The sequence below is a fragment of the Dipodomys ordii genome, unplaced genomic scaffold (genome assembly GCF_000151885.1).
Source record: "Dipodomys ordii isolate 6190 unplaced genomic scaffold, Dord_2.0 Scaffold43, whole genome shotgun sequence".
NCBI classification, from domain to species: Eukaryota; Metazoa; Chordata; class Mammalia; order Rodentia; family Heteromyidae; genus Dipodomys; species Dipodomys ordii.
In genome coordinates this window covers 7,316,943-7,340,236 of record NW_012267259.1, presented here as the reverse complement: position 1 = coordinate 7,340,236, position 23,294 = coordinate 7,316,943, and the positions used below count along the sequence as shown (strand labels likewise).

At 36.3% G+C, this 23,294-nt stretch overlaps 1 protein-coding gene across 3 annotated transcripts in view; it reads right to left on the bottom strand.

Moving 5' to 3' along the window:
* Positions 1 to 23,294, bottom strand: part of Wdr7 (WD repeat domain 7) — a 295,434-nt gene that overhangs the window by 58,566 nt on the left and 213,574 nt on the right. For all 3 annotated transcript variants that reach the window (XM_013019010.1, XM_013019012.1, XM_013019011.1), the window contains exons 23-25: positions 20,653 to 20,802; positions 19,904 to 19,986; positions 847 to 946 (exon numbers count right to left, since the gene is read on the bottom strand). In XM_013019010.1, the coding sequence (XP_012874464.1) occupies positions 847 to 946; positions 19,904 to 19,986; positions 20,653 to 20,802 (333 nt within the window). The remainder of the gene's footprint in view (positions 1 to 846; positions 947 to 19,903; positions 19,987 to 20,652; positions 20,803 to 23,294) is intronic.

Below are 23,294 nucleotides of genomic sequence, written 5' to 3'. Positions count from 1 at the left end.
GTGTGACCCTGATATAAAAGCAATTTAAAGTCTGGGGTTCAAGTCCCTTAGATCTTTTACGTAGGGCTAGACTTCCCCTGTCTACTCACCCAGTATGCTTTGAAATCAGGTGATTAAGACCACAATCAAGATTTTTCATAAACAATGAAATGCTATAAAAGCATAAAAAGTGATATATTAAAGTGATATATTATTATTTCAAGTAGAGAATCTATCGATTCACTTTTCATAGAGCTAAATTAAATGCTATTGTTGTTTTCACTTTCTGAAGTCTATATTACTGGCTTATAATTGCTAAATATGTCATTTTCCTTTTAAAAATTGTATTTTTATTATCTTTAAGTAGTTGTACAAAGGGGTTACCATTCAACAAATCAGTTTATAAGTACATTGCATCTTGATCAATGGCACACTTTCACTAGCCTCTCCTAGCCCTCAATATGTCAGTTTTTTTTTACAAAGAAAATTAACTTTTGTTCAACCACTGCATCCGAATAATGTATCACCAGATTTTTTTTTTTTACAGATAACACATATCAAAATTGAAATCAGAAAACTTCATTTGAAACAAGAGGAGATTTGCTGCAGGTCATTTGTGAGCAGGACCACCCTTCTCTGGGCTCTGCGATAGTCTGCGTATGGTAGTCCTGCAGTCCTGCAGCCGCAGTGAATAAAGACAGTAGGGCTCTATATTCGTTGAGTCCTTCATTAAACTATTGATCCTTTTAGCATTATCCATAATGTCCCAGCAGCTCAGCCCATCAACTGGTGAAGTGCTAGTCTCTCTCTCTCTCCTTTCAATAACTTCCACACTTTATGGAGAGGAAGTCACAATGATTTATTTACCTGACATTTTCCAGTCCGGATGTCGTATAGGGCCACTGAACCATGGCGCGCTCCAACGGCTATTCTGTGATTCCTCTCGTAATAGCTGACCATGTAGAACCTGGATTGAACATTTTCACAATAACAACAAAAACAAAACGAAACAAAAAAACAGGTGAGATGACCTGTACTTGGAAGCAGTCAGAACACTTTTAGAGATTAGAGTCAGCTCTGATACATATTTCTAAATAAACACATCTATAATAATCACATTAAGGGTTTCCAAACATGTTTCACTTTAGTAATTCTTTAAAAAAATCAATTCAAAAGAAAATTGATGTGGAATAGCACTTAGGCCTGTTAATAATTATTTTTAATAGAAGATTTCAAAATCATAAATACACTTGAATTTTTGAAACAGTAAAAGTCAGATACAAGCTAAGACTAACTATGGAAATCTAGTTTCATCACAATGACTTATGCAAAGATTTCTATGTGAATAGAAATGGGAAAGATTTTTGAAAAGGCTTACATATTCAATTTAATTATATTCTGATGGTACTTAGTGAAATATACTTTCTAATAGAACAATCAAGAAAGGTCACATGAATATTATATTTAATATCTTTTCAATAATTTCAAATTACTTTAGAAAGCTTTCTACCAGAACAGTTATCTTACAAATCCCTAAATTTTCCCCATATACCAGTTTATCAAGATAACTACTGACAATCTAAAAATGCATTTGGTATTTATTTTACATTTCATTTAGGAAGGACAGTTTAAAGGTTTTAAAAGGCTAAATAGTCTTTTTTTAAAAAAAATTTAGTTAACTTGTTTTTATTATCTTCAGTTATACAATTCAATGTGATTTATGCATGCAATGCATCTTAACCAGTGTCTACCCTTCCATAATTCTCTTCAGGTTTTTAGATTTGTTTACATACTTAGAGTAAGTATTTGGATTCCTTACCTATGCTTTGTCATACTGATTCTGTATGCCTATGGACATGGACAGGTTCAGAAGGTAAGAATAAACATTACCAGAAGTATAAATCAGGTATGACTTCATATCTATTCTATGGTCTCAGTGAGACTTGTCCAGTAAATGCATGTACTACCCTAATGTTTATGAGGACTTCTAATCAATTTTGGACACATTCCTTGCTCATTTCACCTCTGGTTCTATATGATCAAACTAAATTTTCATTACATTTTTTTTAAAGGGAAGAGGGGAGATAAAACATGTCAGAAAACAAATTAAAAGTCATTTTTTTAGATGGATATAAAATAAAATGCTACTGGGTCAACATTTCTGAAATTATAGGAAGAGTGGCCAAGAAAGAAGCTTGAACCTATAAGTGGAGTTATTCTGATAGAGAAGTGGGGTATATTTCATAATTATGTTATTAAAATTTTGGTTGTTACTACGAAGTAAGGGATTAAGTGACATTTCTACCCCACTCCTAATTTCCCCCAATGACTGTGTCCTTCTGTTCCATTAATAGCACACGGAAGACACGAAGTAGTTGAGACTCTGCTGCATGTGCTGTGTTCAGGAATGTCATTGTCCTTGCATGCTGGTTTGAGATAAGATAGGACACAGGACACTCCTGAAACCTACAAAGTTTCCCCCACTATTAAGTAGTGAGGTTTGTCACAAACACTACTGTGCCCCAATGAAAGGAGTGGGAATTAACACTCAAAACCTTACACACCTATATTTACAACAGAAAATGCTTTAGAATTTAAAAAACATTATTATGCTGTCATTTAAAAGTTATGTACACATGTGTGCATCACTGTATCTGTGTCAATATTGACATCTTTTTTCTGTACATATATAACAATACATAATTTATATTCTGCTGGAGTTACATGGTATGTAATATTTAACAAATGTTTTAAACAACTGTTTGTTTGGTTCAGGTTAATAGCCACAGAAGGAAAAACCTTGCAGTGGTATTTTACTATTATTTGCACAGATTGAGCAGCCATATTGCCAAGATCTTTCTGTAAAACTGAACAGAACCACTTTCAAAATAATGCTTTACAAAACAAAGCATAGGTAAAATACATTCGTGGTGACAAAGTCTTAAACTGGACTGCAGCATTCTGAGATACTGCCCATTTTCTATACTTTGGATATCAACTTCATCCTTCTGCACCAAGCAGAAATGCCATTATTTATGGGGGAAAAAGATCAAATCTATTTTTGGTATCAAATCTTTAGTCTGTCTGAAAGGACCATATATTATAGGTCTGCACTTTTCATTTCTTGCAATTTACTACTAGACTAGTACTTCAAACAACACAAAGAATAGGGAGACTGAAGATCTTATGGCAGGCTTTCATCTTAGGGTTTCTTACTGCTCTCCTCCTTTCTTCTTTCCTTCCCCACCTCTTTCCCTCCCTTATATTGTTTCCAGACAATTTTGCTTTGCACTGCAGGTTGTGATACTTCTGCTCTCAGAGTATTAAGATTACAGATGTGTGCCACATTGCTTGAACATGTTAAAATTTAATTCCTGATTCTCTGAACAGAAGTCTGAGTAAGTACTCCCTGCACAAGGATGCACTATGGGTACTGACTACAATGAGCCAATCATTGCAGAGAATCCTAGAGTCCACCATCCCCCCGGCTTGTGGTCTTCCTGGCACCAGTTCTCCATATGAGGTTGTCAAGATTAAGGATGGTGAGATGTGTATGATTTGCTCCTACCCCTGAAGGTGCTGGAGGTATGATTTTTAATACTATTCTAATCTTGACTTGAACCCAAAGGAAAGTCTAAAATTGCAGCATCTCAGAGTAAGGATTCATGTGTGCAAGGCCTTCTAGAAATGGTACTTCAGTATCCAAGTCCCTGTGATGGTAACACTTGGAAAACATTTCTCAGGCAATGAGCTGGCAAGAAACCACTCTTACGCAAGTTAGTCCAACAATCTTCCTGTACTATGTGGGCTAACAGAAACTCTGTCAATTCTGAGAGCGTTAGCACTCAAGCAAGTGAAAGCACAATAAAGGGGACTGAAGTATCAATGTGACACATGATTCTTGCTAGGCGTGGACGTGGTCACCATACAAAAAGTTTAAGATCAATGATCTCCATCCTTTCATATTGCCATATGCACTCAGAGGGGAAACTTGTCAACTGTAAATCACATCTGCCCTGTCTTCTGTCCACAGTTTCCTTCAAAGCTCAGACCTCATCTCCTGGTCCTCTTTACTTCACACTGCTTTAGACATGGTAGTCCATTGTACTTTCTTGGATATGCTCAGAGGCTCCTACTCCAAGACTTTGACATTTGTTGCTTGCTCCGCTTACAATCTCATTGGCTCAATATCTAACCTGCTCATGCCTCAATTCACAGGTGCCAGTTCCAAGGTTATCCTGATAAAGCACATCCTTAAAAGGCCACTCTGTTTAATATGGCAGCCCTTCTCTGTTATTTTTTTAAAAATGTTCTATTTTTAAATTACCACTGCCTTGGATATTAGACTATATATTTTTTGTTTATTGTTTTCTTTCATCAGAACCTTTTGTCTTTTCCTGATGTATAAATATGTGCATCTGGTCTAAGCAGGCAGGATGTAACAGTTAGAAGTTTATTGCAGCAGACTCTATGCTTACTCTTCAGTGATTAGCGCAGGAGCTATGCAAAGCATGAATTTTTTAAGATTATTGAATATTTTATGGGGTTTAAAATACTAATTCAGATGAGCACAGAGGAAACAAAAACTTTCCCCAAAAGTTAGGCAGAAATCAACCAATAAAAAAGCACTGCCAAGCCATCCTTTTAAAAATGTACTTTTAAATTGAGACAAACAATTAGAGATCTCCAAGAAGTTATCGGTAAAGACTCCTGGGCCTGGGTACATTAGCATGAGACTTAAGATTAGAGAAGATAAACTAATTTTATTTCAAGAATGAAGATAGAGTCTAAGACATTTTTTGATGTCTTGGGAATAAAAATGAAATGGAGAGGGTCTACTGCACAAGTTGTGGGAAACTGAGTCCACTCGGGGACAGCCAATCATTCTGCTTGGGAGTTTGCTGAGCACCCAGGGCTTGACACACCGCATGACTATGGCTTTTATTTACAGTTCCTTGTGAATTGATAAGCTCTGTATCACTATGAAATATGGTCCTCAAATAAGACCCCACTGAAAAAAATGAGAGGTAGAAGACACTATGTTGAAAAAACAAACTTTACAATTTAGGCGGGGAGGGGACGGGGGGTGGGGGGAACTGTGTGTGTGTGTGGCGGCAGGGAGGGTGTAGTTGTGGAGGTGGGAGGGAAGAGATGGTAAGGGAAAATAAAGGAGGAAGTAACAATGCTTGATAAGAAATGTACTCATTACCTTGCTCATGTAACTGTAACCCCTCTGTACAGTATTTTCACAATAAAAAAACTTATTAAAAAAAAGAAGCATGAAAAAATTTTAAAGCACATTTAGAAAAGATAGGAAAACATGCAACTCTCAACAGAAATATGATTTGGGAGAAAGAAATTCATAAAATTACTGTCACCATGACTTCAGGGATCTGCAGTGATTGCAAGACATTAATTTACTACTGTACACCAGATCCTTAAGAACTAAATGCAACATGAAACACTTTAATCCAAAATTAACTTTCAGTTCAATATGTAATCACCTTAAATCTAAGGGTGTATAGAATAGAATGCAGATTTTTCCACATATTTTTCCCTAAGATAAAAATATTGCTAACTATAAATGCTATTACTTGCAGGTAATATGAACTGAGAACTAATTATATGTAAATGTATGTATTTGCGTGCATATAGATCAGGTCTGAAGGCATCTATTGCAATAGATGCTTTTAATAGGTCTTAACATTGATTAAGGGGGTTTGCAACTATTAACTATTTTTTTTCTTAAAAAAGTATTAATATGCAATTACAAAAAATACCCATTAAAACAGCAGTGCATATTTAACATACATGTTTGAGAATCTACAGAAAATTTTTATGTATTTGTAAATAAATAACAAATGAGAAGATAGGTTTAACTTGATTTAAATATTATATATGTATATAGCTATTAAAAATCACACTGCACCCGATTAATCTGTACAATTTTATGGCTTTATATGTCAGCTAAAATAAAATAGTACAGCAATAAAAATACAATGTGATATCTCATCTCTATTAAAATGCATAATGTCAAAAAATAAACTGTGGCAAGGATGTGGAGAAAATGGAACTTTTAAACATAATGGGAATATAAAGTAGCGTAATTATTAGAAAAACAGTATGAATCTCCCTCAGAAACAACTAAAGGTATCTGCAAAAGGAGATATCAGCATATCAGTAGATTGCTGCACTATGTGTAATGCTAGGACAAGGAATCAACCTAGATTAGGCCCACCAATGGATGGAAAATAAAATGTGGTATCTGGGGCTGGAAAGGTGGCTCAGTGGTAGAGTGCTTGCCTTGCATGCCTGACGCCCTGGGTTCGATTCCTCAGCACCACATAAGCAGGAAAAAAAAAAGCCCGAAGTGGCGCTGTGACTCAAGTGGTAGAGTGCCTTGAGCTGAAGAGCTGAGGGACAGAGCCCAGGCCCAGAGTTCAGGCCCCACGACTGGACCAAAAAAAAAAAGTGATATCTGCGTTTGTATATAAGATATAAATAATTATATATGCAATGTATATTAGTAAAATATATACACATAATGGAATGTTATTCAATCATGGAAGAATGATATATTCTATCATTTGCAGAAAATGGATAAAGGTAGAGGACCAGTTATAAGGTGATATTAGTCTAATATAGAAAGATAAATATTGCATACTCTCCTTCATATTTAAGTGCTAAAAAACATCAAGAAGAATAGTGATCACTAAGAATAGGTAAGATGGATAGAAGCACCTAGGGAAAAGTTACTGAGAGCTTTTTTGAGCTTTCTTTTGTTTTGCAAGAACTCCAAATACAAAGTAATGATGAAGAGATAGAAACATTAATTACTTCAACTAATTAAACATTATTTACTCTGATTTGATCAGTACATATTGTATGCACATATTGAGATGACACACTGTAAGTATGCACAATTACTGTTAAAAGCTTAACAATGATATTTGATATGGAAATGCTAAGTGCTTCGATTTCACCATTATACACTGTATACATCTACTGCATTATCATACTATACTCCATAAACATGTACACCTAAAATAATAATTTAAAAAATGAATAAAAGAAAAAAATAGCATAACTCTTTCCTCTCATACCTTTCCCCTAAAGAGTACCTATTGTTAACAACTTAGAGGAACCTCCTAGAGATTTTCTTAACCTTTGGAACAAAAATGATATTGTCCTATATATTCTTCCACAGCGTTCTTCCCTAGGACTGCACAGGTCACTCTCACCCATGTCAGTACCCATTGATCTCGGGTCATTTTGTTCTCACACTCGTATTACATTCCTGTAAATGTGCCTCTCATTATTTCATCGTCCCTTTGCTGATGGCCACTGAGATAAGTTATATTGTACACACAGATACTCATATACTTAGGTGAGTATTTTTGTGGGGCAGATTCACCAATGCTGAATCAAATTTTTAACAAAAAGGTATTCCTATGAGGTACTATTGGCTCATGTCTGTCAGTCTAGTGTCTCGGGGCTGAGATCTGGAGTACCACAGCTCAAAGCCTGCCTGGGAAAAAGGCAGAATGGTCAGTGAGACTGGCAAAAGTCTGGCAAAACTGGCAAAAGTCTAGACTGGAGGCATGGATCAAGTGGTACAGCACCAGCTGTGAGCAAGAAAACTGTATGAGAGCCCTAGGCCCTGAGTTCAAGCTTCAGTCCTGACACACAGAACATATAAAAAGGTACTTTGTTCATGTGTACCATCTGTCAAATGGGAACAACAATAGTACTTACTATGGTTGTTGGGAGAAATGAAGTGAGTTGGTATTTGTAACATACTTAGAAAAGTACACGGTACAGAATAAGCTCAGATTGAATTACAAGTTAACCTTAATAGCTGTGTCATCATTATCATCACTATCCTCTGTACCTCTGAATACATACTACAGAAAGAATAAATAGAATGTAGTTAATCTACTATCTTTCTAGTATAATTAAGTACTATCTGATAAGATGCTAATAAGTAGGGGAACCAAATGCTACAAATACTTAAAATTTACATATTTTAAAGCATTTGTGATTTTCAAGTATAACCTACTAACTAAAAATTTTTAAATTTCAGTATACATTTTCTAATATAAATAAGCATTTGTGATTTTCAAGTATAACCTACTAACTAAAAATTTTTAAATTTCAGTATACATTTTCTAATATAAATAATATAAACTTTCATTTTCTTTATCATTTTAAATACCCTGAAAATTAAATATTCTTCCTAGTACATACACAATGAGAAGGGAAGCCTCCTGAAGGTCTAGAGTGTGTTGTATATATTTGTGTGTGTGTGTGCACACATGCATTACTTTTATTGTGATGAAGCAAGTGCTCTTCTAGTGAACTATACCCTTCCCCTGTTTTGTTTTATTTTAGCATATTAGCTTTAATACTGAAAGACAACAACCATCTGTTGAGCATGTTAGGTGTAGCAAAATGGTACAGGGTGATAGAAGGGATTTCTACTTATAGTATAGAAGTTTATAATTATTTATGGTTCTCAAAAGTACACCTTAGAATGATTACTAATTTAAGAATTTTACTGGAATTAAGACAGACACTGTTTTATATCCCATTATTATTATCACCATATGGGATAAGAACAAATCACAGCTTTGGAGGAGTTTCTTAAAAAAAAAATGAGCTCATGCACTGTTCTAAAGCAGACAGTGTTCATTTCCTTTCTGCACTTTAAGTGCCCATTTAGGGCAAACAGAGCTGATTCAGCTTTTCACTTGAAAAGCAAAATCAATCAGTCTGTCTACATAATAACAAACGTTAAGAAAAGGTAAACCATCTCTGAAAATATGAACTTTTAGCTTTGCTATCTAGAAAAATTTTTACTTGATTCAGTTCAAAAGTATAAATGCTTACTGTATCTAAAATTTTTGTGTCTTTTCTATGTTAAAGCTTTAATGTTTCCCTGACATTACTTTTTATTTCTTTTATTTGCCATATCTTCATATACATACATACATATAGATAGATAGATGGATAGCTAGATATACATTTTAAAGAACTGTGTATTCAATGGGACCTACACATCCATAAATAATACAGAAAACAGCTAAAGGTGGAAGCTGGCCTTTACCCTGCTCTTAATCTCCTTACAGAGAACCATCTTAAGCATGCTGTCTTGTGTCTACCTAGATTTTTTTCTCATCATATGTATAATGGGTGCATGAATATCTATGCTCACAATTTTCTTTTTCAGAAAAGCTTTTATATATATTCTCTTCTGCAGCTTTGCTAGTCTTTACATTTATCTTTTTTAACGTATTTTTATTGTGAAAATACTGTACAGAGGGGTTACAATGACATGGGCAAGTACATTTCTTATCAAGCATTGTAGCCTCCTCCTTTGTTTCCCCTTCCCACCTCTTCGCATCCTCCCTTCCATCCCCCCCACCAAAGATGTAAAGTTCGTTTTTTGACATAACGACTTGTATATCTCATTGTTGCAATGAGTCCTCCTGTACCCCTGTTTTAATGATTTGTTTTTTCCCTTCCCCTCCACATATACCAACATCATATAGTGAAAGCCGGGGTTATACCATGGGGGAGGGACATACAAAGCAACAAAGACATAATCTTATAAATATGTTAGAAACAATCGCATGAAAGATCTCTCTCTCTCTCTTTTTTTGTCAGTCATGGGGCTTGAGCTCTAGGCCTGGGAGCGGTCCCTGAGCAATTCAGCTCAAGGCTCATGCTCTACCACTTAAGCATAGCGCCACTTCTAGTTTTCTGGTGGTTTTTTTTTTTTTTTATTGTGATTAAGTGATTACATAATGTCCCAAATTTCACAGTATTGTGGGATAGTGATGCTCATTTAAAGTCACAAACTCATTCTAACTTTCCTGGACCAAATTGTATATCATGGTCTATAACATATAATGGCGTACACATATACACCATACATGTGATCAGCAGCATGGGTTTATTTAGTAGGGGTTCGACCAGATGAGTGGAAGTTCTTTGTTTCTTAAGTCCTGTTAATTTTGTCGTATCATGTAACATTTTGGATTTAACATCCACTTATCAGAGAGACCATGTACCGTTTGTCTCTTTGCTCTTGGCTTACCTCGCTGAACATGATTTCTTCTAGCTCCATCCATTTCTCTGCAAATGCCATTATTTTGTCATTTCTAATGGCTGCATAATATTCCATTGTGTATAGATACCACAATTTTTGGATCCATTCATCTGTGGTGGGGCGTCCGGATTGTTTCCATATCCTAGTTATTTTGAACAGTGCTGCAATAAACATGGAGGTGCACGTGTCCTTGTATATTGGTTCCTGTTGTTCAGGGTAGATGCCTAGAAGTGATATGACTGGGTCATAAGGAAGGTCAATATTTAGCTTTCTGAGGACCCTCCAGACTGCTTTCTAAAGTGGTTGTATAAGTGTACATTCCCACCAGCAGTGTAATAGGGTTCCTCTTTCTCTGCATCCCCTCCAGTATTTGTCATTGGCTGACTTGTGGACATGGGCCATTCTAAACGGGGTAAGGTGGTATCTCAGGGTTGTCTTTATTTGCATTTCCTTTACAACCAGGGATTGTGAACATTTCCTCATGTGTTTCTTTGCCATTTTTATCTCTTCATCTGAGAAGTCTCTCTTTAGTTCCCTTGCCCATTTAGTAATTGGTTTGTTAGGTTTGGGAGGGATTAGTTTCTTGAGTTCCTGCATATACTGGATATTAACCCCTTGTCTGATATATTGCTGGTAAATATTTTTTCCTAATTAGTTGGTTGTCTTTCTAGCTTGGTTGCGATAGCTTTAGCTGTGTAGAAGCTTTTAATTTTAAGGTAGTCCCATTTGTTGAGTCTCTCTCCAATTTGTTGTGACCCTGGGACTCTGTTCAGGAAGTTCCTTCCTGTGCCTATAAGTTCAAGTGTCTCTCCTACTCTGTCCTGCAGTAGTTTTAGAGATTCAGGTTTAATGTTAAGGTCTTTAATCCATTTTGAGTTGATGTTGGTGCATGGTGATAGGCTGGGGTCCACTTTTAGTCTTCTGCATGTGGCCTCCCAGTTTTCCCAGCAAGAGGCTGTGTTTCTTCCATTGTATGTCTTTGGATCCTTTGTCGAATATCAGCTGCTGTGGATTTATTTCTGGATCTTCTATTCTGTTCCATTGGTCTTCGGGTATGTTTTTGTGCCAGTACCATCCTGTCTTTGTTATTATAGCTCTGTAGTAGAGTTTGAAGTTCGGCCTGGATATCCCTCCCATGTTGTCTTTATTCCCTAGAATTGTTTTGGCTATTCTAGGTCTTTTGTTGTTCCATATGAATTTTTGGACTGTTTTCTGTACTTCAGAGATGTACGTCATTGGGATTTTAATAGGAATTGCATTGAATCTGTATATTAATTTTGGCAGTATTGCCATTTTCACTATATTGTCTGCCTATCCAAGAGCATGGGAAGTCTTTCCATTTCCTAGTGTCTTCTGCAATTTCTTTCTTTAACTTTTTATAGTTTTCATTAAATAGTTCTTTTACATATTTGGTTAGGTTAATTCCTAAATATTTTATTTTTTGGGAGGTTATTGTGAATGGGGTTGCTCCCTTTATTTCCCTTTCTGCTTGTACAGGAAGGCAACTGATTTTTGTGGGTTGATTTTGTATCCTGCTACTTTGCCGAAGTGATTTATGATTTCTAAGAGTATGGGGATGGAGTTTTTGGGATCGTGAAGGTATAGTATGTCATCTGCAAAAAGGGATAGTTTAACTTCTTTCCCTATGCGGATCCCTTTAATGTCTTTTTCTTGCCTTATTGCCCTGGCTAAGGGTTCTAGGACTATGTTGAAGAGGAGTGGAGACAGTGGGCATCCTTGCCTTGTTCCTGATTTTAAGAGAATTGGTTGTAGCTTTTCCCCATTAAGTATAATATTGGCTATTGGTCTGTCATAAATGGCTTTTATTGTTTTAAGAAAGGTTCCTTCTATTCCTATTTTCTCCAGAGCTTTTAGCATGAATGAATGTTGAATTTTATCAAAGGCCTTTTCTGCATCTGTGTAGATATACATTTATCTTTTGACATTTTTTTTCATGCTAGCTATTTACAATAGCTATACAGTGTGCTAGTTTTAATATATTATAATGGCAAAATGGTAAGAAATATTTTCTTTAAAAACAAAATGCTTAAATAAGGATATAGGCTGATCCATTGTAACGAGATGTACAAAACACTATATTGAAAACAAACTTTACAACTTCGGCGGGGGTGGGAGGGTGGGTAGTTGTGGCAGTGGGAGGGAAGGGATGGGAGGCGGAAAACAACAAAGGAGGAGGCAAGTATGCTCAATAGGAAATGTACTCATTACCTTGCTCATGTAACTGTAACCCCTCTGTACAGCATTTTTACAATTAAAAACATACAAAAAAAGAAATATTTCCTTTAGAGAACACATATGAAACACATTTTTATATGTAAAAACATACAAAGATGCCTTCCGACAAAGGTTAATTGGAAGAGTCTGCTAAACCAAGCAAAACAATATAGAACACTTAAAATTTCAATGTCAGGACAACTAAAATTCATGTTATTTATCTACTTAAAGTAAATAAGAGAATTGTTTTACTTCAAGACCTTGAAAGTTAATTCTCTCCCTGTCACAGCTAATGTCTTTAAATTGTACTGAGGAGCCAAAGTAGTTGTGCCAGTAAATGTATTGCTCTGTTCTATGCACAGATTACTTGAGAATATCTTCATTCTTAGAAGTAAAATATAGAAGGGTAAAATATGCAATGTAGAAGGGTACACATTATAATTTTTAGCAAGGTAATCATCGATTCACAGACAGAGATGCACAGTATCATTGAATATAGTATTTCATCCAAAGACAGACAACTTTGCATATGGAAATTTGGAGTCAGGAGATTGGTGTGCTTGATAAATATCTGCAGAGCTCATTATTGGAAACTTAGCTGAAGCCTCAGCAATTCCCATCTTTCCTACTCTGCATAACTGCCAGCTCCCTCTCTCCATCCCATCACAGCATCAAGGACTTCTCTGTGTATTGCAAATACTTGGTCACTCCAACCAGGGCTTGTGATTCTTCACTGATAGCCTCCCTCTCTCTCAAGGTCCATAGTGGCAGGGACTACCTGGCTGACCTGATGTGTAGCCAGAAGCCAGCAGGACACATGGGATGTGCATACATTAATGTTTGATGAATAAAGATATGGATACTAAACACTTTCAGGAATTCTCAAGAACAGACATAGATGCATTTAAAAATTGTTTTACTTTGTTAAGTCTCTTGATCTCAATTTAAATTGAGCTGTTCTTGAATAGTTTCCTTTATTTTCATTTTAGATTCAGGTATGAAGACTGGCCATTTTCATGGTTAAAGCCAGTTAGTTTCACATTGAGTTTCAATTCTAAGAACAAACCCCATCCAGTGTTGTGTTTGAAATAACTTGCTGCTATGATCTATAATGAGATGAGTAATTAAGATTCTTCATCATTTACTAATTGAGAATGACACAGTGATTTGTTGAAAAATAAAAACAAAGTAATGAGGTAGAATATATTTGACCCTGTAGAAGGAATAAAAGAATGACTAAAACTCTTTCAAGGCTGTGTTGCAAGGTAAACTAGTTGCATTGCTTTCTTTTTTTTTTTTTAATGGAACATTTTACCTGAAAATATAACTTAGAAAAAAACTATGGTTATTTGGACCTGGATATTTGGGAAATGTCTTCTTAAAATAAAGAAATCCAGTTTAGGAAAAAGTGTATTAACAATGATGAATTCAAACTTACAGCTAAGAATCAGAATTTTGGGGCTGGGAATGTGGCTTAGTGGTAGACAGCTCGTCTAGCATGCATGAAACCCTGGGTTCAATTCTTCAGTACCACGTACACAGAAAAAGCCAGAAGTGGAACCATGGCTCAAGTGGTAGAGTGCTAGCCTTGAGTAAAAGAAGCTCTGGGACAGTGCCTGGGTCCTCAGTTCAAGCCCCAGGACTAGAAAAAAAAAAAAAAAGAATCAGAATTTTACAAACTAAATCTGAGTTCTTTTTGCCTTCCCAATACTAACTTCACTGATGAGTTCAGCATTGGTTGCTTCTCTGATACTGTGAATCACAAAATGATCATACTTGGAGGGCCTACATAATTCAGTGCACCAATATTTTCTAAAACCCAGAGAATAGCACAAAATCATGAGAAAGCGAAAGGGTCACAATGGAAGAAACTGATGCATTTAACATGGAAAGAACTTCTATAATTGCAGATTCCATCAGAGTCAACATTTAAAAGAACAAGTTCATGTTGAATTTTGGTGTGGTACTACAGAAATAAAATTATCTGGAAGACTATTAAAACCTTCCTCCCTTTTTGATCACATAGTTTGGTGAAGCTAAGCTTTTACACTTTTACCATACAGTTTAACCCAAACAATATATTATAATCCTATGAAATTAAGGATATTGAGGGGAAAGGCTGGGTTAGTAATGATTAAGGAGAATGATGAAAGAGGTGACAATAACCAAGATGTATTGTACTTATAGCCTGATTTGTTGAATGGTAACTGCTTTGTATAACTACTTAAAAATAACAAAAATATTAAAATATTGAGATGGGGGCTGGGAAGGTGGCTCAGCGGTAGAGTGCTTCCCTTGCATGCATGAGGCCCTGGGTTCGATTCCTCAGCACCACATAAGCAAAAAGAAAAATGCCGGAAGTGGTGCTGTGGCTCAAGTGGTAGAGCGCTAGCCTTGAGCTGAAGAGCTGAGGAACAGTACCCGGGCCCAGAGTTCAGGCCCCACGACTGGACCCCCGCCAAAAAAATAAATAAAATATTGAGATGTACATAGATAGTAAGTTCTACTTGCCTTCAACCAGACCAGACATAAAATGAATCTCCAAGAATGTAAAAACAATGCTTCTTTTCTCAGTACTTACATTAAAAAAAAGTAATTGTTTTATATGATTAGCATTTTACATCACTATATGTCTACTATTATTTGTTAACTAAGACATAAGTATTATTAGAATTACTAAAAAATCAAGACATCTACATTATAAACAAATGTTTCACTTATTCTATTTTTAAGAGGTCTTGAGACTAAAAAGTTAGAGAACCATTACATTAAATACTAAAAAGTATTTAATTTTAAAAAATAATAAGATGGAATAAAAACAAAATAAAAGCATAAATATATTATTAATAATAACAACAATGAAAACAATAAAAATCCAGGTGCCAGTGGCTCACACCTGTAATCCTAGCTACTCAGGAGGCTGAGATCTGAGGATCTTGGTTCCAAGCTAGCCCAGGGAAGGAAAAACTGAGACTTTTTTTTTTGATGGACTATTTTTTTTTAATTGTGAAAATACCATACAGAGGGGTTATCTCCAATTAACCACCATAAAATGGGAAGTGGCGCTGTGGCTCAAAGTGGTAGAGCGTTAGCTTTGAGTGAAAAAGCTCAGGGACTGTTGCCCAAGCCTTGAGTTCAAGCCCTATGACCAACAAAAAAATAAATAAAATAAAATAAATAAAAATAAAATAATATAATAAGGAGAAGTAGCTGGGAGACAGAGCCTGAACTGGGAAATTCCCTCCAAGATGGCCAGGAGTTATACTCTGGAATGGTTATTCCCCATAGTTCTCAACAGGGCGTAAACACACAAAAATATTTTAAACATTTGCCCTTATATTTGATTTCTCAGGTCTGTCAATGAATGTCAACAAATAAGCACAAAATGTACTTTGTTTAATACTTAGAGCCTTCCTACCATGTTTCTGAGACTTGTACACTTTCCACATAGTTATGTTTCTCTTGAGCAACTATTGTATTTATATCAGCAGTGTGGGTCAGCCTGCTTCACCTCTGGAAATACATTGAATTTCTAACTTCATTTTTGGACTTTTTCTTGTTTTTCTTGGTCCTTTGCCTCAATTTCCTCCCTAGATGTACATTTTTATATTAACGCTCACAGCTGTTTAAAATCTTTCAGGGTGCGAGGTATGCTGACATTCCAGCACTAGAGGGTCTGCAGCCAGCCTGAGCTATCTAGAGAGAAACCTCCCTCAAAAATAAGCAACCAAAAATAAATGTGACAGAATGTATTCTGGAGGGAAAAAAAACAACAACACATAAAATAACTTTTAGGGGACAAGGGAAGTGAGTAGGGAAGTGTGTGCAAGTATATATGTATGTATGCATGAATAGAGACACACAGATTAAAAATGGGATCATGAATACTAGAGAGTATTAATAAGAAGGTTTGGGTTTATCTTGGAGCTACAACTTCATTAATCACTTGACTCGTACATATCACAATCAACTTCATGTTGTCATATTAGCAAGTGAGGAATACTGATGTGATATAGAAAGAATGGCTATCAAGTTTATTGGTATGTGTTCTAATCCATTTCTTTTTTCTTTTCTTCTTTTGGTTGGTCATGGGGCTTGAACTCACAGCCTGGGCACTGTGTCTGAGGTCTTTTTGCTCAAGGCTATCGCTCTACCACTTTGCACCACAGTGTTACTTCCAGGTTTTGAGTGGCTAATTGGAGATAAGAATCTCAGGGGGACTTGTCTGTCCCAGTTGGCTTCAAATTGTGATTCTCAGACCTCAGCCTCCAAGTGGTGAGGCCAATTTCTATTTTTAAGCAGAAAATATTATGTCTTAACAATTGGTGGAAAACTATTATAGCTGAACAAAAATTTATGAGCCAAAAGTAGTGTGTGTGTGTGTGTGTGTGTGTGTGTCTATGTGTGTGTCTATGTGTGCACATGAAAGTCCTAGAGTTTGAGTTCCAGGCCTGGGTAAAAGACAAGAATATAAAATTATGTATCTCAAGGTTTCAAAGACAAATGTCATATGACAGGCCCACGGGTATGCTGTTGATCTAGAGTGGAGTTTCATATTTACTGAAAGACACTTCTAATGATAGGGCTCATAAGCATTGCAAGACACCTAGTACAATGCCATAGACATTCAACAAAATAGTTTTAACTTCTGTTGATATGCTGTTCATTTATTATCATAATACAAATTAGCCATTAAGCGGTATCATTGACCTGTAACATTTTACTGTCTGTCCAATATAAATGTTATCTAAAATCCTCTATAATTTTCATCTATTCCAACTAACATTTAACATAAACTCCAGCTCATGTTGCTCATCATCCTTTTAGTTTATGGCCTAGCTCTCAACCTCTTGACTTTTCTAAATTCTCAACCTCCTCACCTCTCTAACTTCTCAACCTCTCCATAGCCTTATTATTATCTAACACAATTTAATACCTGTAGTATCTGGTATCTCATCAGATTATGTGTTACCATCTATGCCTGGAAAAAGGATTATACATTTTTACTTGAATTTTCCTGACTTGCCATGAAATTCAAAGCCTTAAACCAGACTAGCCCTAAATAGACTCTGGTAGGACACTAGACTTCCATCATGGGCATACGTTCTAAACACCCCATGACAGAGCATCATCAAAAGTCGCTGTGTACTTCTGTGTCTGCCAGTGTTTGCTGACCTGCTTCTCTCTGCAATACACAATGACACACATCTATTCATTGTGCAGCTCTTCTGTGAAGACTTTCCAGAATCTACGACTGCTCCCTCCATAGCCATCACCCCAACTCCCTCAGAGGGAGAATCCCCTCTCCATCTGGCAGCCACTTTTATTAAAGTTTTTTTTTTAAACATATTATTGTTATTCATCTGCCTTTTCAATCTGTGAAACTTTCCCAGATTCTGACATGCCAAGTTAAGCATAACATTTACAGTGCAATTCAGCACCTGGTACATATTCTACTCCAGCACACAACACAGAATTATATTCGCACAGAACCTCCCTATGAGACCTTTTGCTCCTCAAAGGAAAGTCATCATTGTATTCACCCCTGCTTCCCTAGAAGCTAGCTAGAGCTTTGCTCAGAGTAGGTGTTCAATAAATGCTAAGTTAATAAACTAAATACAGTTGCATTTTGCTAAGACAGAAAAACAAAATATAGTTAGATGAACGTACAGCAGCAGACCAGAGCAGCTATGCACCTGAGAAAGGTAGCTGAAGGAATTGAGGAAGGGCACTTGCAAGCGACAGGTTCCAACAAAGCAGAAAAATAGGCCCTTTAACAGAGCCAGTTGTTCACATGACCGCTAAAAAGCTTACCTACATACAAGTGGCTGGTGCTGGTGCCAGAGCTAAAGACCAGCTCTTAATATTCTTTAAATGAATCCTTACAACTGCTTCATTCACCTCTACTAAGGGACAGACAGATGTGCATCTCACTTAGACAATTCTCTACAAATCAATGACTGGGAAAATAATGGCTACATGTATCATTATAATCAGTTAATTGTGTAAAAGATTTAATGCATACCATATTTTTGATGCAAACAATTTTTAGCAAGAAGAACATAAAAGAGAATTTATGTTGTATAATATTAAAAACAACAACATTTGAATTTGTTAAATTTCTATCATAAGAGAATATATGCATGTGTATTACAGCACAATCTTTATTTGTGTCCATGTGTTACTTCTAGCTGGCTAAGTCAGAACCAAAAATGACAAGTTTAGGATGCAAAGATCTATTGCTAACATAGAAGATATGGGACAATTCATACAGTACAATAAATTCAGCAAATCCTCCCTGAAATACTAGAAAATACACAATACAAAGTAAAATAATGAAATGGCACTGCTCTCAGGAAATTTATGGTCTACAATAATGCCATAACCTATAACAGACTCAAGAGAAATAAGCAAAAATAAGGAAGGATCACACTGAACTTGTCACAAAAACAAAGATGTCAGAGAACTATGAGTAATTTGCTGTTCAACTACTTAAAGATCATTTTAAAAAGTAACTTGCTGTTGTATTTTCTCCAAAAACAATTTTTTGTCAATAGATTTAATACTATTTATACTGAGTACATGGAAGTAAAACAAATTTTAAACAAAATGTGCCTCAAACTATAAACATTTTAGGAACCAAAGTTTAAAAATAAAACATAATGTTACTACATTTTGACACGAAAAGATTCTTCATCTTGTAACTACTGTATCAAACCACAAAACATATATTATTTTTAGAACTATAATTAACACATTTAACACTTTATAAAAGTTTCGGCTTTTCTTGACTTCTTTTCAAACACCTACACTTAATAGAGAACACTGCAAATACTAGCCATTATATTCAAAATAAAATTTGCTAATGAAGCTGGGTGCTGGTAGCTCACTCCTGTAATCCTAGCCACTCAGGATGCTGAGATCTGAGGATCTCGGCTTAAAGCCAGCTAGGTTTATCTCAATAAACCACCAGAAAACCAGAAGTGGCACTGTGGTTTAAGTGGTAGAGTGCTAGTGTTGAGCTGAAGAGCTGAGGGACAGTGACCAGGCCAAGTCCAAGCCCCATGACCAAAAAAAAAAAAATTGCTAATGAGTGAGATGACATAAAGATTTCTATTGGCTGGAGATACAACTTATTCCCAAATCAGAAGCTTCCCACTTCTACTCATAATGTACATCATCATTTGAGTAATAGGTGAGGAATACAGATATGTTGATGAGTGTTATCTCTCATTCCTTTCTAAAGTTGTTGTAAACAAACATCTTCATGATCACATTTCAGGAGGTTCTATATCTGTTTTAGAGTACAAGCTGCTTGTTATTATTTAATAGCTGAGTACTAAATAAATCTTATTTCTTATATGAGGAGCAAAAAAAGTGTTTCTTTTTCTACTTCTGCCTACTTTGATCTTGTTATACTAAAATAAATCTTTGTTAATACCTTCAAAAAAGAAATATAATAAAAAGTAATAATTCACTTTTCAATCAAGCATGACTACTAGGCTAACCTTAACAAACATTTAAAAGAACTGTTTTCTGTAAGTTATTTATTTTGCATGTCATTGAAGCTTTCTTTACCTGCAGATAGCTGGAAAACACTCTTGAAGTCCTTTCTTCTTAACTAAGGATCCTTCAAGGCAGTACATAATGATGTCCATAACCTTCAACAGAAATGACACAGATTGAAAATTAGTTTCAATTATTTAATTTTCTAAAATTTGAGTCAATACATTAAAGTTTCATCTGCCTAGATAGTTTGACTTTTGCATTTAATTAAAAACAAACAAGTAATTTTACTCATATGTACTGCAGACTATCCTTTGGCTTTTCTTTGGAAAAAAGTTTGAAGATGGTGAAGTAAAATAAAGAGATTTGTTTCCTCAAGTTGGTTCATGTTCACATGTATTATCCAAGCACATTAAACTTCTCATTTCATTCACAAGGCAAATGAGGCAAACACAGCCTTTAAAATATACTCAATGCAGACCAATTCCATGTGAATGGTGAATGGACATAGCCATCATTTTGATTTTTGAGGAAATGTAATTAAGGCCTCCAGAAATAGCACAAAAGAGTTCATTCATTTTAGGACACACAGACACACACACACACACACACACACAGACACACACACACAGACAGACAGACAGACAGACAGACAGACACACACACACGCACTATACAATCTCTCTTTCATCCTTTGTTCATCACACTTTTTCTTTTTCTGCCATGAAGAAATGCTGGAAAGAAAGATGATGGTTTATATTAGCACACTGGGATATGTAACCTAGGGGGCTGATGTATCATTTAGAACAGGATATTCTTACCTCCACAAGAAGATCCACAACATCCGTAGGCATCTTTTCAATAAGAATTTCAATAACTCTCAGGATTTCTCCTTTTGCTCTTGCAAGGGTTGTAGTGTGTATATTCTGCTGTGATTGAGTATTTGCTGCAAGAGCTGTATGTCTATGGACCTAAAAAAGAAATTTCCATACTCTAAATAGGACTGCTGCTTTAAACAGCTTTATATTTCTAGCTGCTAGTTTAATTTTCACTTACTATTATCACAGGGAAAAATAAATAAAACAAAACAAATACCTGAGGGGTGGGGGTGGGTCAGGATTTTTTTTTTTTTGTACTAGCATTTGAATTCAGAGTTTTGCTCTTGCTAGTGCTAGATGCTCTATCAGTTGACTCATGCCTCCAGAACTTTAGGCTTTCACTATTTTTGAATAGGGTCTCCCTTTTTGTCAGGGCTGACCTAATTGTGATCCTCCTATTTTTTTTCTTCCCTGAAAAATAGGATGATAAGCATGCTCAATTTTTTATTGGCTGAGATGGCATCTTGTGACATTTTGCCCACACTAGCCTCAAAACTATAATCTTGTTCATCTTAACCAACTGAGAAAATACTTTTAATCCCACAAAGCACTGAGTTTAACAATAGCTCAGTAAGTATTCTCTAATAAAATTTTATATGTTCCTGGGTGTTGAGACCTTAATAAAATATTACCACAACATCTTTTAAAAATAGAAAGAAGATGGGGCTGGGAAGGTGGATCAGTGGTAGAGCGCTTGCCTTGCATGCATGAGGCCCTGGGTTCGATTCCTCAGCACCACATAAGCACAAAGAAAAAAGCCGGAAGTGGTGCTGTGGCTCAAGTGGTAGAGCGCTAGCCTTGAGCTGAAGAGCTGAGGGACAGCACCAGGCCCAGAGTTCAGGCCCCACGACCGGACCTCCTTCCCCCCCCAAAAAAAAAAGAAAAAAAGGTTATAACCACCATAAAAAATAAAAATAGAAAGAAGGTAAATTTAGTATTTAGTATTAAGTATGTAGTAGTTAGGAGAGGCTCAGAAAGTATAAGATATAATCCTTGATCTCAAGTACCAATGTTGAATGATACTTACATAATACTTGCTACATAGCTAAGACAATGTTTCAACTTCTTCATAATGAAGTTGGGGAACCAGATAGGCATGTCTCCAAAACTACTGAATGTGACAAACAATGTAAGTTCAGTGTAACTTTTTTTCCATAAAATTATACGCTTTACAGTTTGGAGAAGAGATCATTAACAGGTCCTGGGTGGGCCCCACTGGCCACGGGCAGTTCCACAGAGATGGTGATAGGTAGAAGCTAGCCATGAGCACCAGGGAACTGCAAAGAGAACTTAAAATGGAGGAGGGAGTCACAGGTCTCTGAAAGAACTGCAAAGACTTTCTGACTCACAGCTAACCCCCACTGAGTAGACTGGACCCAGAGGTAGGAATTTGCACAGGTAAACTCAATCAGTTCTCAAACCCCAAAGGTTACTACTATTGTTCTTACTTCTAGAAACTATTGACAGTGTATTTCTAACAGGCTCTTAAAATATTTTTATTTCCACAAATTACCTAAATGTAAGAGAAAAAGCCTGCAACTCTGCTTCCATTTTGTTTGTCATTGTTCTAAGCTGTTTTTCCATGGTCATAATACCTTTATGACAAGGAACTGAAAGTACCTCTGAAAAACAGCAGAGCCTTTAGGACAGATCACCCCCAAACAAGGATAATTATCTATAATGATCAGGCTGCACTCAGAATCTAGAAAAATTATCTCATGGGACACAGACTGCTCCCCTCATGTGATGCCAACAAGAACTATTGCTCTGGAACCCAGGACTGAGCTAATGACCAGCCAGGCCGCCTTAGTAAGTGGGACTGTTAAACTATGCATGCCTTTGCTTCCTGCCCTTAACTTTTCCTGTACTTAAATCTAATACTCAGCTTTGATAGGGCTGATGTGCTGTCTACCTGTGGTATCATGCCAGGCATACATCTCCTTTTCCCCACCATAGGAAAATTTCCTATCACTTTTTATGATGGTTCTTTTTTTTTATTTTTGCTGAAGACCTGAGGGAGATAGCTGACTGCCTTGCTGGTAACAACAGTATGACTGACAGTGATCACAGTGACAGTGGTCATAGTGACAGTGATCACAGTGACAGTGATCAGAGTGACTGACAGTGGTCATAGTGACAGTGATCATAGTGACTGACAGTGATCATAGTGACTGACAGTGGTCATAGTGACTGACAGTGGTCATAGTGACTGACAGTGATCATAGTGACAGTGATCATAGTGACTGACAGTGGTCATAGTGACAGTGATCATAGTGACTGACAGTGATCATAGTGACTGACAGTGGTCATAGTGACAGTGGTCATAGTGACTGACAGTGGTCATAGTGACTGACAGTGGTCATAGTGACAGTGGTCATAGTGACAGTGATCATAGTGACAGCGATCATAGTGACAGTGGTCATAGTGACTGACAGTGGTCATAGTGACAGTGATAATCGTGACTGACAGTGGTCATAGTGACAGTGGTCATAGTGACTGACAGTGGTCATAGTGACAGTGGTCATAGTGACAGTGGTCATAGTGACAGTGGTCATAGTGACTGACAGTGGTCATAATGACAGTGA